Source organism: Rattus norvegicus, chromosome 2 (assembly GCF_036323735.1).
Source record: "Rattus norvegicus strain BN/NHsdMcwi chromosome 2, GRCr8, whole genome shotgun sequence".
In the NCBI taxonomy this organism is placed as follows: Eukaryota; Metazoa; Chordata; class Mammalia; order Rodentia; family Muridae; genus Rattus; species Rattus norvegicus.
In genome coordinates this window covers 155,578,744-155,594,214 of record NC_086020.1, presented here as the reverse complement: position 1 = coordinate 155,594,214, position 15,471 = coordinate 155,578,744, and the positions used below count along the sequence as shown (strand labels likewise).

Below are 15,471 nucleotides of genomic sequence, written 5' to 3'. Positions count from 1 at the left end.
GGGCTTGCAGCTCATCAGCACCATGGAAGCCCAATGTGCATTCTCTTTGCCCTGCTAATGCTTACAATAGAATCTTCAGGGGATATGCCATGACTGTTTGGAGACTCTGGAATTCTTTCCAGGTAGTATTTCCCCAGGAGCCTCACGCTCGCACATTATCCAGCCAGGCAGCTGTGCAGTCCTGTGGGCTCTTTGTGTACACTCACCTCAGCACTGAGGCATGCATGGGCTCACTGTGTCTTTGCTGGGGCTTGTTTGGCTTGCCAGTTGGCACAATTGAGGAGGACCTTTGGCAGTTCCACTTTAGCATCCACCAGTGCAGTGACTTTGTTCCCCTTGGATTAACCAAGGATTTGATTAATCTTCAAGCATTAACCAAGGATGAACTACATAGTCTCAGGTCACTTTTTCTTAAGTTTGAGATGAAGGGTAGATACCAGGGAAACGGATAGGGCTAAAATCAACACCCTCAAGCCCTTCCCAGAGTTGAGTGCCTGTGTTCTACTGGTAAAGAGTGATCTGCCTCACAATTCATGTGAGGTCAGAAATCTCTCATGAGGCTGTGGCTAACATTACTTGAAGCAATGTATCCCGGGAAGGAAGTGCTTGATAAGATTTGTACCCAATTCCTCAGCAGCTGGCAACAAAGTTATCATTATGTGACCAGCATAGCTCACCAAAGAACAAGGAAACCAGAAAAAGAAACATTTCCCTGGGCCTGAAATCTTAGAGAAATTTGTCACAGAGATACAATGGCAATTTGTTTAACAATGACTGGTTATTTATTTAGGTCAAGTTCTCACTATGCAATCCAGGCTGTCCTCTAATTCATGGCAGGTCTCTTGCCTCAGTTTCCCCAAGTGCTGACATTGCAGGCACATGCTATTAAATCCGGCTTTCTCCGATTCTGATGAGAAGCATTACAGATGAACATCCTTTTTTATGTTTGTTTGGAGAGAAGGTCCCAACCTTGAGGCTGTCCTCGAACTCACGTATAATCCATGCTGGCCTCTAAATTGCACAGATCCTTGCCTTCGGATTATTGGTTTGACTCACCACATCTGACGTGGAATACATTCTTCTTATTGTGTGCGTGCGTGCGTGCGTGCGTGTGTGTGTGTGATGGTGTTTCTAGAGAGGGTTTCTCTTTGTGGTCTTGACTGTCCTAGAACTAGCTCTGTAGACTAGGCTGGCTACTAACTCATGAGAACCCACTCCTTCTGCCTCCCAGATGCTGAGATTAAAAATGTGTGCCATCACTGTCTGGCATGAAACCCATTTTCTGGGTTACAGTCCATGTTAATTCTCATAGAGTTAAGGACTATCTCAAGTTAGGTGGGGTTGGTATGTTGATGACTACAGCTGAAATCACTTAAGGAACTCTGCAGGAACGGGCCTGTATTTTCCTGTCTGCAGCAAACAGAGATATTCTTGTGGGAAGGATCTCCTTCAGATAGGAAGATCAGAAAGTATCCTTGCTGGTCAGAGACCATTAGATTAGGCTACAATGATCTCTTTGAATAAATATGCTCATTGAAGTAATCCTTAGATTCTACTAGCCTCTGCCAGTCCCCATCTTTTTACTATCTTTTAGTAACAGCCCTAGATCTTGCCTCCTAATATAAACATATGTTCACGCTGTCATTCCTCAAGAATTTATTTGTTCTTTGTCTAAGACAGTATACAAGCTTCTACCGTCCTTAGCTTTATGTGTCTGAGCGATTTTCAGTGTAAGTATATGCCACGTGCGTGCAGAGCTAGGAGAGAAGCAAGCATTAGATCCCCTAGAACTGGAGTTACATGCAGCTGCGAGGGGTCCACTACCATGTAGGGAACTGAACTTGGGAAGAATAGTAAGTGCTTTTAACTGCTGAGTTGCCTCTGGTCAGTTAAAAAACAAACAAAACCGTGTTTATCTGTTATAAAGTGTGGTTTGTAATGTGCATGTATGCATCACATGCATGCCGGGTGCTCCCACAGTCTAGAAGAGAGCATCAGATTCCCCTGCAACAGTTGAGAGCTGCGGTGTGTGTCTTCTGGAAGAGCAGCCAGTGCTGACTTTCTGTTTCAAAATTCAAGACAGATGGTTTTCAAGCAAGGGGTCTGAGGAGCACCAAGAAATTGTCAATGTAGCACAGTGGGTTTGCTTCTCCACGTCGGGAACTGAATATGCCAGGGGAGCACTGGAGCTGAACTACACCCCCCGCTCAGATTTCACATTTCAGTTCATCATCTCTCTGATATATCTGCAGCAAAAGCACGTATTTCCCATCCTTTATCTTTCTTTAAAAAAATTCTATCACAAAGGAATTATTGGGAGTGTCTATAGCATAACAGGAAAGACCCAAACCAGCTGAACTTTTTTTGCAGCCCAAAGTTTTGGGAGTCTGAAGCACCAACACATGGGACTTTTAGGTTTATGACTTTTAGGCTTTGGTCACTCTACTTGAATTGTAAGTTCTGGTCTCTCTTTTCCAGGCCAAGACTATCGTCTATAGAGCGTATGAATCACTATCCATAAACGGGAGCAACGCTGACTTATTGCTAAGGCTCCTCTTCTCTGCCCCTTCCCCATGTTTGGTTACAGAAATCTCTAACAGAGTCGGGAACTCTAAGGACTTGTAAACCATACTCCTTGAAGGCACAATTGTAGCCATATTTCTTCCTTTCTCCTTCCTCTACTCCCCCTCTTTCCATCTTGTCTTCGAGATCAAGCCTTGCTGTGTATCTTAGGCAGGCTTGAAATTAGCTATGCAGCCCACACTGACCGGCAGCGGAGAGCGATGTGAGCTGTGGAATGGAGTTTCTCTGTGAAAGTGAAAAACCACTACTGAGTTTTCTGATCCAGAGTGTAAGAGAGGACGCGGAGGAAGCAGACGACGGCTTAGGCGTGCCTAAACCGGGGGACCGAAGCCTCACGAGGACGGACGAGCGCCAGTGACTTCACTGGCCTGAGCAAGGAACCTGTGAGGTAACAATGGAAGAAGGCTGAGAGTTGCCAGCCGTGCGGGCGTGGTCCTAATAAGCAGCTTCCCCCACCCCCCACCCCCCAGCCTCCTCCAGAAGCCGCCGGTCGCCCGTGCATCCCGCCATCACGAGGTCCTGGCGCCAGCCCTGCCCCCAAGGCGGGGCCCAGGCCACTGAGGATCATCAGTCCGGACCGCCCTCCGCTAGGGCGCTTCCGCGCCACACTCAGTGCGCAGGCGCCTGGCCCGCGGCCGTTGGCGTTCAAAGGACGCCCGCGCCCTCTCATTGGCGGAGGCGGCGCAGTTGAAAGCCAATGTCGGGCCGCGGGCTCCGCCCCCGCTGGGCACCTGAGGACTCCGGCGAGCGCTTTGCAGTGTCCGCACCAAGCTGCTTGGGAGCCATCGCTGTGTGCATCGTCGCCCGCCTCGCGGTGAGTAAGCCGGCTCTGCCCGGGAGGCGGTTCGGGGCCTCTCGTTTCCCGAGTGCCGGCTGTCCCGGGCGTTCACCGCGAACTAGAGGATGGGGAGGCGGGCGGGTTCCGGAGGGCGTGCGCTCGCCTCACGCCCGAGTGGAGCAGTGGCGCTCTGAGCTGCGGGCAGGATCGTGGCCATAAGGGTCGGTGGGTGAGCCTAGCAGACCCCACAAGACCGTGCGGGGCTGGTGAGTCCCGGGCATCCTGGAGAAGGGGAGGGGACGACTGCTATCTTCAGCCACTTCTTTGTTTGGAGTTCACGTAGGACTTATGCCCATTTTACAGATGTGAACCTTCATAGCTAAAACTGACCGAGTTTCTCAGCATTTCAAAGACAACCGAGACGTGGGCGAATGTATTGAAGGAATAATTTAATGCCAGTAGTTTCGAGTTGGGGGAAATCTACGCGTGTGGATATTTCCAGTCATCTTGCTGAGTTTAAATAGTGTAGCACGGCATGGACGTGCACGCCTGTGATCCCAGTATGGGGGCAGTCAGAGGCAGCAGGCTCTCTTGTGAGTTCCAGGTCGTCAGTGAGGACTACACTATTAGACCTGGTCTCAAAACAACAGCAGCAACAACAGAACCAAACCGAAGAATGAGTGTTCAGTTCCCGCCATTACATTGGTTAATTTTGACCAGACTTCTAGATAATTTATGTTGTTAAAAAGTCTTTTGTGTAGAAATGGTTGGGATTTTCAAGATGAAGTATTTACACAGGCAAAATCTGAAACATTAAATTGTTTTAATTTTAGAATAACAAAAGATCCTGGAAAAGTTGAAGAAGATAAAGTATATTCAGTATCCAGATCAGGAGATTAACAGACCAGGTAAGCTCTGGAAGGTAACTGTATATATGAAGAAACTTTAGTACATTATTACACTGTGTGATTTCTGGGCCATGATATAAAATTTAAAGTCTCTTGAAATAAGATGTATATTGGTAGTGTATAAAATTTTAACCAATTTATGGAGGAACCATAAAGTGAGAAATAACCTAATCCAAAAGATTTTTCATTTTTTTGTTTTTTGATAACAACCCCCACCCCCCCCCACCCCCCCCCCCCCCACCCCCGGCTTTGTAGCCCTGGCTGTCCTGGATACTTGCTGTGTAGACCAGGATGGTCTCTGACTCAGAGATTCCCTTGCCTCTGCGAGTGCTGGGACTAAAGCCATCACTGCCCAGCTAAAAGATTTCCACTTTTATCTAACAGAAGTTGTATAAGGATGTGTCTGAAGGCTGCACACAAAATGGAATTGCCTTACACATCCGCAGACTGCGGTTACTGTTCTAGCTGCCTTTATTCCTATTTGCCCAGTATTACACATTGATCTACATTTCTAGTGATCCAAGATACTGTATTTTAGCCTGGTAAAGTAAAATTTTGACTTTAGGTAATCTATATACTGACATTGCCTTTCAGCAAGTGTGTTGCTGAATGTTTTCCATTAGTTTTTTAAAACTTTGTATAAGTACACTCACTGTCTTCAGACACACCAGAAGAGGGCATCAGATCCCATTATAGATGGTTGTGAGCCACCATGTGGTTGCTGGGAATTGAACTCAGGACCTCAGCTCTTAACTGCTGAGCCATCTTTCCAACCCTAAAAAAATATTTTAAAAATTTCAATTAAAGCTTTAATTTCTCATTCAATTCCTGGTTAAGTTGCATTAAGAGCTTCTTTCATAGTTTTGTGGAATCGGTTGATATTAAAATGAAACAGAACAAAAGAGTAAAGACTTAGAATTAGATAGTTATAGTATTTTTTTAAAAGTGTAATTGTATCTAGTACAGTCAGTGCTACACAGAGAAATCCTTTCAAAAGGAAAAGTATAATTTTATATTTATACATGAAAATATTTTAATTTCTTTTCAACTGAAAATGAACATACAGTATATAATATAGGTCTCAACACGATTTCATATATGCATATAGTGACTGACAAAAGTTTATTTTAAATTTTTGTCCTATGGTAGTATATAAGTGGCAGAATCATAGCAATTCTCTCCACCCCCTCTCTCAAGTCAGTAATCTCACACATTAGACTTTTTATCAGTTAGGGCCACAAGGCTGTGCAGAATTGGGTGTAGCAACACCTGAGTTTTCCCAGGCTTCTCGCTGACTCACTAGAAGTCCTGTGGCAAGTCGTGGAGCACTGTGGTTTGAGAAACATAATTTCTTTGTAGATTGTAAAATATAATTGGACCCTGTGTGCACATGGCTTGCAGTCTCAGCACTCAGAGGTGGAGGAATTGAAGGTCAGCTTTCCTTCAGGTCAGGTGCGCAGTTTGAGGTCAGCCTAGAACAGGAGACCCAGTTCAATGAAGGAAAAGTATCGAGTATTTTATAACACTCATGTTCAAAGAGAGCATTTAACTGTTATGAATTAAAGTCTGAAAGTGCAGGATCAGGAGTTGTATATGTAATACTGGTTATTATATCTGGTATTCTTGTAGACACTGTAGAAGCTTAGTCTTGTAAAAAAGGATGAGAAATTTAGAAGTGTTTACATTTAAACACAAGAAATTTGTGAAATACAAATAGATAATTGAGCTTTGTGTTTCATCTCAGTATTAAAACAACCTGTTGTTTGATTACTTAAATCGAAGTGGGTTATCTTGCTTAATTATCAGATTTTACTTGGGATTTTAGTACTCATTGGAGGAGACTACATTCCATATGGCTTATTTTTGTTACTTTTTAAAAGCATAACTAATTCAAACTGATTAAAATTTATAATCTGGCAGAGGAAATAAAGTAGCTATGAAAAGGTTTCATAGTTTTTGTATTTTGCAGTGCGTACATTTACCATCGATCCTTTTGGTAATGTGGACATTCGGTACCAGAACACGTACGCACACTGGTGTGTAATCATTGGGACATGGGATTCTCTCCATCTTTTCATCTTGCCAAGTTCTGCTTCTGTACTCGTTAAACAGTAGCTGCCTTCTCTTCTCCCTGAGGCTGCAGTCCCCACCGTTCCACTTTCTGTTTCTAGTTTGATACTTGCATTGTTTTTTGAAAATCTTGTGTGGTTACACCTTTTTCACCCTCCATTGCCTTCACTGAGTGAATTATTTTAGGTTTCCTGTTATTCAATTAACAAGGTTCACTTAGTTGTGTAGAGAGTGAACCTAGAACCTGTCACTGCTGCTCAGGCCTGGCCTAGCCATGGTTGGCATGCTTTTAATGTACTCAGTAGTCATTTTTGCTAATTTGCTAATTATCTGTTTTTGGAAATGAGTCTCCTTTTAGTTTGTATTATCTCTGCTACTATACTGTCTTGAAATTTGCATGCTTAAGTTTGTATTTTGGGACAGATGAACAAGAAATTGTTTCATGACCATTTGAAAGAATTCATCATAGAAGCTTGCCCCGACCCACCCTCCCCAGCCCTCTGTCCACGACAGTACTTTTTTAACTTGTAAAAATGTTCGTTTGCTTTATTTTCCTGGATCAGTCTCAGTAGTTTGAATTGATTTGTTCAATACTTTGAATACTTCATTTGATATAAGTCATCAGATATATTAGTGTGGAGCTGTGCAAGATACTCTGTTTACTTTTGGCCTTTTCTCTCAATTTGTTCCTTTTCTATGTATTTTTTTCTCAAGTCAGTACATTCTTGCTCTTTTCTCAGGAACAAGTGGCTTTCTTGGGTGTCTGAGGTTCTCACATTCTTCATGCTTGCTGGGAAGCTGCCACTGCTATGTTGTTTTTGTTGATATATGTGGGTAAATCACACAGGTACAGAATGCTGGGGTAATATCTTTTTCCTTCTCGAACTTAAGGACATTTTACATATTGTTTTCTGGAAGCATTTCTTTTTGCTTCGTTTGCTGGCTGCTTTTTCATAACATTTTTCAACTGTTTACTTGAAAACTTGGTTAGCTATGTTCCAAGGACTTTTTACTAGTAGGTCTGGCATCCTAGTGCTGTTTTAAAAAATCTAGTTAGCCTAGACTTTTTATACAGCATCTGGGTGCTAGGTGTGGTGGTTTGGGTGACAATGTCCCCCATGGGTTCAGGCATTTGCAATGAACACTTGTCCCCAGTTGGTAGGTAGCACTGTTGGAGAGATTATGCAGCCTTGAGGAGGGACATGTCACTGCAGGGTGGGGGAACTTTTAGAGTCGAAAGTCTTACCTCACTTTTAGTTTGTTCTCTCTGGTTCAAGCTAAGATTCTCCTAGCTTCCTCCCCCCCAAGTCCCCTTGTCTTCATTTTGAACTCTAACCCTCTGGAACTGTAAGCCCAAACTAACTGTCTTCTATGAATTGCCTTGGTCATGGCATTTTGTCACAGCAACAGTAACCCATATTCGTGGCTTCTTAAGGATCATACCTACAACTCAGGATTGCTTTTTATAAAAGTCCAAGTTAGTCATTTGGCTTATACAAAATTACAACATTTTCTGGGGGTGGTGGTGGTCAATAGAGTTCATCTCTAGATAAGTTATACTAATTAAAGAACATTAATTAAAGTGCATTTATGGCTCTAGGGGAGAACTGTATTTTTTTTTTTTTTTAAAGAACTTACTGTGTTCTTGGCAGCCACAAATTTTTAATTCTCTTGTCAACTCCCTCTGCTGATGATGTTTTCTTGGTTTTGCATTGTGCACTTCTGCTTGGCCACTTGTAGGATTGTCTGTCTTCCTTAATAATTTTATTTTTAGCTGTATGCTGATTAAATGAAACAACTTACATTAATATAGAAGCTTGCAGTTATGTTTTTCTACTCCCTGCTCTCGTTCTTCAAAACTTATCATACTCCTAATGTTATCTTTTAGTTTTCACTTCTGTGTTTCTTTATCCTTTATTTTTTTCCCCCTGAGTCCGGTTCTTTGTAGTCCAGGTGGGCCTCAAGCTCAGTGGTTCCTACTGCTTCTGCCTCCCAAGTGCTGGGGTGAAAGGCTTGCTCTCCTCTGTGCCACTCTCACTTCTGTTAGTCTAAATAATGTTTTAAATGTACTTAATTTCTTTTTCTTTCCCTTTTTTGTCTGACAAGATGGCTCAGTGACTGAGTGCTTGTCACATGACCCTGACTACTAGCATTCAGTCCTTGGAATATGTGGAGGAAGGAGAGAACTGACTTTTGCAAATTTCCTGTGCTTTACATTCATTTACTCAGACATCTTAACACTTCCAAAGAGTGAACATTTGACACTTTTATTGCTTTTCTTTAATAAGGAAAATTGTAGTTGTTTTTACCCATCCGCCATGTAATTTTGTTGTTTGGTAAATCACTATTTGGTATTTATGAATATGTTAAAATGTATATACTATTCTTTTTCATGGTTTTATTTTTTCTCATTACCCTTCAGTATGTTGAGACACAAGTAATCCTATCAGTTTTATTGCATGTATGGTATGTATGTAATTATGTATGTAATGTATGTATATCTGTATGTAATATATGTATGTATGTATATATATGTATGTGTATGTAATTTATGTATGGTATGTATGTAATGTATGTGTGTATATTTGTATGTATATATGTATATAATGTATGTATGTATATGTGTGTGTATATATATATGTAGTATGCAAAGACATCCCTTTTGTAGTTGTCCATCGCTTCTACATTGCTTGCAGAGTTGTTTTAGAGTTTGCTTTTCTGTTCTCTTGGTAAGACGACCTTTATGCCTGCAGTAGCATCTTTAGAAAAGCCCCCGCCCTCATTCTTCTAGGGTGGTGGCTTTATATTTAAATTTACTTATGTGTCTGTTAGTATATACCATAAGTCTGCTGTCCATGGAGGCCAGAAGAGGGCACCGCATCCATGGAGCTGGAGTTACAGGCTCTTTTTTTTTTTCTTTTCTTTTTTTCGGAGCTGGGGACTGAACCCAGGGCCTTGCGCTTGCTAGGCAAGCGCCCTACCACTGAGCTAAATCCCCAACCCCGGAGTTACAGGCTCTTGTGAACTGTCTGATATGGGCACTGGGAATTAAACTCCACTTAAAGGGTAGCAAGTGTTCTTAACAGCTGAGCTGCTTCTCATTGCTCAGTAGTTTGCTGTGTTTTGTTTTTTTCATGATAGTGTTATGGGTGCCCTTAGGGAAGCTTGCTGAGGCATTGCTTCATTGTCTTGGAGGGTCCAGTGCTGCCACTGATGCTCTTATTGTTGCTATTGATACTTTGTTTGCAAGCTTCTTATAACTTAAAGTTGAGATGTTGGGTCTACAGATAGATTCTCAGGCACATTGTGACTTCCCTGTTCCCCAAATCTTTATGTGTACATGCCCTCCCCTTCAAAAGCATGTGTGGTCAGAGGACCAACCTCCTCCTAATTGAGACTGGGTCATTTTTTTTTACCCCTGCCTCCATCTTGCTGTCTGATATTGGGGATCCAACTCAGGTCGTCAAGCTTGGGTGGCAAATGGTTTACCCACTGAGCCATCCCCCTAACCCCCGCCTCCAGCTTCCTGTGAGATTTAAAATAGAGCTATGAAGATTTAATAATACTAGAACTATTTAACATGTATGCAAACTCGTCTTAAACTCTGTTTTTGCAGTTTTACTAGCAGATATTAAATCTGGATTGACTGTGTATGTACACTGCTTCCATTTTCGGCATTCCGTCATTGTGTATTTTGACATCATTGAAATACTCAGAGAAATGTTTGTTTTGAGGGTTCACTCCCCAGCTCTCTGTGGGCGTGGTGACAATTGTCAAGGCTTGTAAACTGCATTCACTTGCATTTCTTTTCAGTGACTGTTGTCTTCTGTACTGCTGCCCAACCATCCTAGAATCCTAGACAGTCATCACTTAGTTCCTACATGCCACAACTTGGCTCATTATGGATCCTGAATATTGTCATGGTATATTTTCTGATAGGCTCTTCATTGCTTCAAACAGATTTTATTATTAACAAGAAAAGTAAAAGCCGGGCTGGAGAGATGGCTCAGTGGTTAAGAGCACTGACTGCTCTTCCAAAGGTCCTGAGTTCAAATCCCAGCAACCACATGGTGACTTACAACCATCTGTAATGAGATCTGATGCCCTCTTCTGGTGTGTCTGAACAGCTACAGTGTACTTATAATTAATAAATAAATAAATCTTATAAAAGCCCAGATTGCTATTAAAAGTACTATTGTTTAGATACTATTTCTGACCTTATAGGAAGCTTACATTCTAATACATAGATATTGTAAAATTTATATAAAATTTTAAGTACTTGAAGTAAAATTAGTCTATCCAGTTAAATTTACAGGGGCACCTATGGAGGTAGCAGCCTCACAGAAAGTAGGTGGCTAAGGAGCTAAGGGCTAAACAGATTTAAAAGGGAGTTAAGAAGAACAGTTATTTCTAAATGCTATTGCTACAAGCATCTTTTGGTGGTGTTTGGAACTGAATGCAGAGTGCTAGACATAACATTCTACTACTGAGCTATATCCCCAACCCTGTTTTTATGAACTTAATTTGGGTCTGGTTTTATATGGAATTTTTGTCAGCCTTTGTATTCTACATAAATAGTACCTAGGATTTTGTTATTTTAAACAGTGATATACTTGTTTTTTCTCCTGACAAAGGGTAGTTTTTGAAGATTTATGGCTTGCACTGGAACAATACAGAGGACTATAACAGTGGGCTGTAGGGGCTGGGGATTTAGCTCAGTGGTAGAGTGCTTACCTAGGAAGCGCAAGGCCGAGTTCGGTTCCCCAGCTCCGAAAAAAAGAACTTAAAAAACAAAAACAAACAAACAAAAAAAAAAACAGTGGGCTGTAAAACTGCCAGCCTCTACTTGTTCTCTCTTCCCCACAGTCCCCAGCAGGCCCCTCTTCCCTTCTTCCTCTTTCTGTCCTCTGTTCTCTGCCTCTATCCATTCTCCAGGTCCCAAATAAACTCCCTTTTATATTTAAAAACCAAAACTACCAGCCTCTGTGGAATCTCAGAGCTATTCGGTTTTAGGGATATTCTCAAAACATATCTTAAAAAAAGGCTTATTTTTATGTGTGTTGTCATCAGGTATGTGCAGGTATTGGTACGTGTCAGATTCCCTGCTTTGTAGGTGGTTACATATGTAGCCTCCGGATGTGCTGTTAAATTCCAGTCCTCTGCAAGAGCAAGTTTGCAGTCATAACCACTGAGCCATCTTTTCAGTCTCTCAAACATGTAAAATGATGAGTGGGATCTTTATCATTTGTTGTAGATTTTCATTTTTCAATCAGTGCCTGTTTGTCACTGTAGTCATTTTCAAACCGATTTTAATTGCAAAGACTAATTATAATTACCTTTCCCTTTCAAATCTTGAACTTAAAATTACTGCAGCACAGGTCTGGATCTGTATAACTCAGTGCTGTTTGCTTAGCATGTACAAGGCTTTGAGTTTTATTAGCATCACAAAAGAGAGAGAGAAATAGGAATTGCTATGTGTGAAGCCAAACATAACTTGTAAGAAGTATGATTGAGCTAGTTGTGCTTCCTCATACCTAACAACCGTAGCAGTTAGCTCAGGAAAAAACATCAGATAACATCCTCATACTCTAGGATTTATTTCAGGAAAAAAAAAATCACATAACATTTTCTCCCTTTAAATTGAATAATTTTGCTAAGCCTAATGTTATGCAAATGTTTTAGTCATTACATGTGCAGTTTTACTTTGGTATCTAAGAATGTAACTTGCATATAGTAATTGTAATGAGTAGATTTCAATTGAATTTTATTTAGTCGTTACATAGAATCCAGTTTGACTGATTTGGAGCATTACAAATTAGGGGTTTTGTTGGAAAATAAACTTTTAAGGTGATATACTTATTCAGTATATTAGGAGCTGAATTATAAAAGAAGTTCCATCTAAAAAGAAATCTCAGTGCTTTTCTCTTAAATGGTGAATATAGTATGTTATTAATTTGAAGGTCATGCCTAAAACCTTATATGTGTGCCAGATGTGTGCTACATATAGACTTAATTTTTTGTTGTTGTTTTGACAGGAAATGCACAATTTTGAGGACGAGTTAACCTGTCCCATTTGTTATAGTATCTTTGACGATCCTCGTGTACTACCATGCTCTCATACATTTTGTAGAAACTGTTTGGAAAATGTTCTTCAGGCATCTGGTAACTTTTACATATGGAGACCTCTGCGAATCCCACTCAAGTGTCCTAACTGCAGAAGTATTATTGAAATTGCTTCGACTGGCATAGAATCCTTACCTGTAAACTTTGCATTAAGAGCAATTATTGAAAAGTACCAGCAAGAAGACCACCCAGATGTTGTCACCTGCCCTGAACATTACAGGCAACCATTAAATGTTTATTGTCTACTAGATAAAAAATTAGTTTGTGGCCATTGTCTTACTATAGGTCAACATCATGGCCATCCTATAGATGACCTTCAAAGTGCCTATCTGAAAGAAAAGGATACACCTCAGAAGTTGTTTAAACAGTTAACCGACACACACTGGACAGATATCACTCGCCTTATTGAAAAGCTTGAAGAACAGAAATGTCATTCTGAGAAAATCGTTCAAAGTGATAAGGAAGTTGTTCTCCAGTATTTTAAGGAGCTTACTGATACGTTAGAACAGAAAAAAAAATTTTTTCTGGCAGCTCTCTGTGATGTTGGCAAGATGATTAATCAAGAATACACTCCACAGATTGAAAGGATGAAGGAAATAAGAGAACAACAACTTGAGTTAATGACAATGACAACATCTTTACAAGATGAATCTCCACTTAAATTTCTTGAAAAAATTGATGATGTTCGCCAACGTGTGCAGATGTTGAAACAGAGACCACTTCCTGAGGTCCAGCCTGTTGAAATTTATCCTCGAGTAAGCAATGTATTAAAAGAAGAGTGGAGCAGAACAGAAATTGGACGCATTAAGAAAGCTGTCATCCCTGAAATGAGAATCTCTTCAAAAAGGATGCCATGTTCCTGGCCTGATAAGGATGAAAAAGAAATGGAATGTTTTAAAATTTTAAACATTGCTATAGTTTCACTAATTTCAGTGATACTAATGCTGATACTCCTTTTCAACCATCACATAATAACCTTCTTAAATGAAATCACTTCCATATGTTTCTCTGAAGTCTTTCTCTCTGTTTACCAAAGTTTATCTAAGAACTTATATGACTTAAAAAACACAGTATGCTACACTTTATATTTGTTAAAGGAATTTATGTGGAAAATAGTGTCTTGTTGAAAACCCAATTTACCAGTTTCATGTAGGTGTATTCTGTATAGCAGAGGCTAAGTATTGGTTGGCAGATTGAAAGGTCAGGGTGGCATAAGGAGCAAATAAACATCTTTAGAGACACACAGAAATACGACAGGTTTCCCAAGGTGGGGTAGAAGTGGTCAGAAAGGAGACATTATCTGAAAGGCAACTCAAATCAAATTAGAAAACGACAAGTTTTGTTTTGAGTATGACTACTGTACCTTGCTTTTATTGGCTTACTAGTCAATGCTTTATTCTGTTTAGTGTTTCAACTGCTACATACAGTGCTTAACTTTGCAGTTCTTTGTATATGCAGATGTAAGATTATAAAAGATGACAAGCTCCTTGAGGTCCACAAGCCTAGTTTGATAGGATTTGAAGCTTTTCAATGTATAGATGGAGATGACATAGAAGTTGTTTAAAAAAATCTAGGCCAGGATTGTTTAAACACCTTTTTTGGTCAATTAATAGATTTCAGAGCATTCATCCCAACCAGCTGCTTGCTGCTTTTGGATAAATCATCTGTGTTTAGCACGGAGTTCAATTCAGCCTTGATATCAGTGAGGTCTCAAAAACCAACCAAAAAGTTACAGTGCTAGAGAGCCCCCTGCCTGGGCTGCTGGCTCCAGCACTGCAAAGCAAACCAAGTATGTATTTGATTTTGTGGTGTTTTAATCTTATTTTTAGATGAAAATTATATGAAACGTATATTAAGACAATCATGTTGATGTGATTCATTTAATAGGTTTGGTATCATGTATGCTATATTCATCTTAAAATGGGCTCACCCTGTAGCTCATGTACTAGGGTTTCACTGAGCTGCCACTATCTGTTTAGTCTTGAAAAGAGGTCATTAAGTTGGAACCTTTAATTTTTGATAGGGACAACCATGATGCATGTGGTATAACTTTGGTTCACTGCCATTAAAATTGAAAAACATTCCAGAAACCCCAAATGAGGTGCTCTTGAATTATCATCTTTGGACCTTATTTCAAGTATCACTAAGTCCACTTATCAGAGTCAGATTTTATCTAACAGTTACTATATACTGAGGCCATTTTGAAGTTGAGAAAGAATGGTCAGTTTTTAACAGATACCTGTCATTGTGTTATTTTTTTAAATGTACATATTAGCAGGTGAAGAACATTAGCTAAGGCATTTTTCAAGGGGTTACTAACTTTGTATAGATGAGGAAATAAAGTGCAGTGTTGGTGTTAGCAGGTGGGAGAGAAACTGAAACTTCTATTTTAGTGTAAAACAGCATATACCCAGTATTACCTTTAGGCTTTGTATTGATATACTTGTTTTATATTTTTACCAGGAGGTTGAGTTTGTACAACTTAAAATGCATACATTTGGAAATTCTGGGTTTTATGTCTAACAGTATATTTTAATAAACTTGACATTTTATTGAAAGTGGTGGCATAATCTCATGGATTCTGGTTATTCTTTTCTTTCTTGAAGACTTAAGTCTATCAAGTTTCATTTCTACTTCTATGTAAGCACATTTGTAGCATAGTGCTATTATATAATGTTCAAATTCATTCTGAAAATGCTAACTTAGGTTAGTAGAAATAAGTTGGTAACATTAGGATATTGGGGTGTAACTGACTTCCACTTAATACATCCACAGTTCCCAGCGATGACCTTTGTCTGCCTCTATGACCCTAGAATTACAGGAGACTACAGAAATATATGGTGGAATACTTGTAATATACCTATTATGGCAGGACAATACAGAATTTGAGGTCAGTTGGGTTACACTGAACACTGCCAACCACACTGAACACTGCCAACCAAATAGCACCCCCACCCACAACAATAACAAAAAAACCAAACCAGTCAGACTCATTTCTGCAGTACAGAA

The 15,471-nt window shown here is 40.3% G+C and overlaps 1 protein-coding gene across 3 annotated transcripts; it reads left to right on the top strand.

Annotated features, from left to right (window-relative positions):
• Nucleotides 1–764: 764 nt before the first annotated feature.
• Trim59 (tripartite motif-containing 59) lies at nt 765–15,032 on the top strand. 3 transcript variants are annotated; one of them, XM_006232484.5, is made up of 3 exons: nt 765–3,397; nt 4,195–4,269; nt 12,375–15,032. In XM_006232484.5, exon 3 carries the CDS (start codon nt 12,378–12,380, stop codon nt 13,587–13,589), a length of 1,212 nt encoding a protein of 403 aa, XP_006232546.1. In that variant the 5' UTR covers nt 765–3,397; nt 4,195–4,269; nt 12,375–12,377; the 3' UTR covers nt 13,590–15,032. The 3 variants fall into 3 exon arrangements, with proteins under 3 accessions (XP_006232546.1, XP_006232547.1, NP_001102415.1); XM_006232485.5 differs by lacking the exon at nt 765–3,397 and adding an exon at nt 3,474–3,627; NM_001108945.1 differs by lacking the exon at nt 765–3,397 and having other exon boundaries at nt 4,209–4,269; nt 12,375–15,019.
• The last annotated feature ends 439 nt before the right edge of the window (nt 15,033–15,471 follow it).

Coding starts and splice junctions, on each gene's coding strand:
- Trim59 (XM_006232484.5), top strand. CDS start 12,378: ATGCACAATTTTGAGGACGAGTTAACCTGTCCCATTTGTTATAGTATC.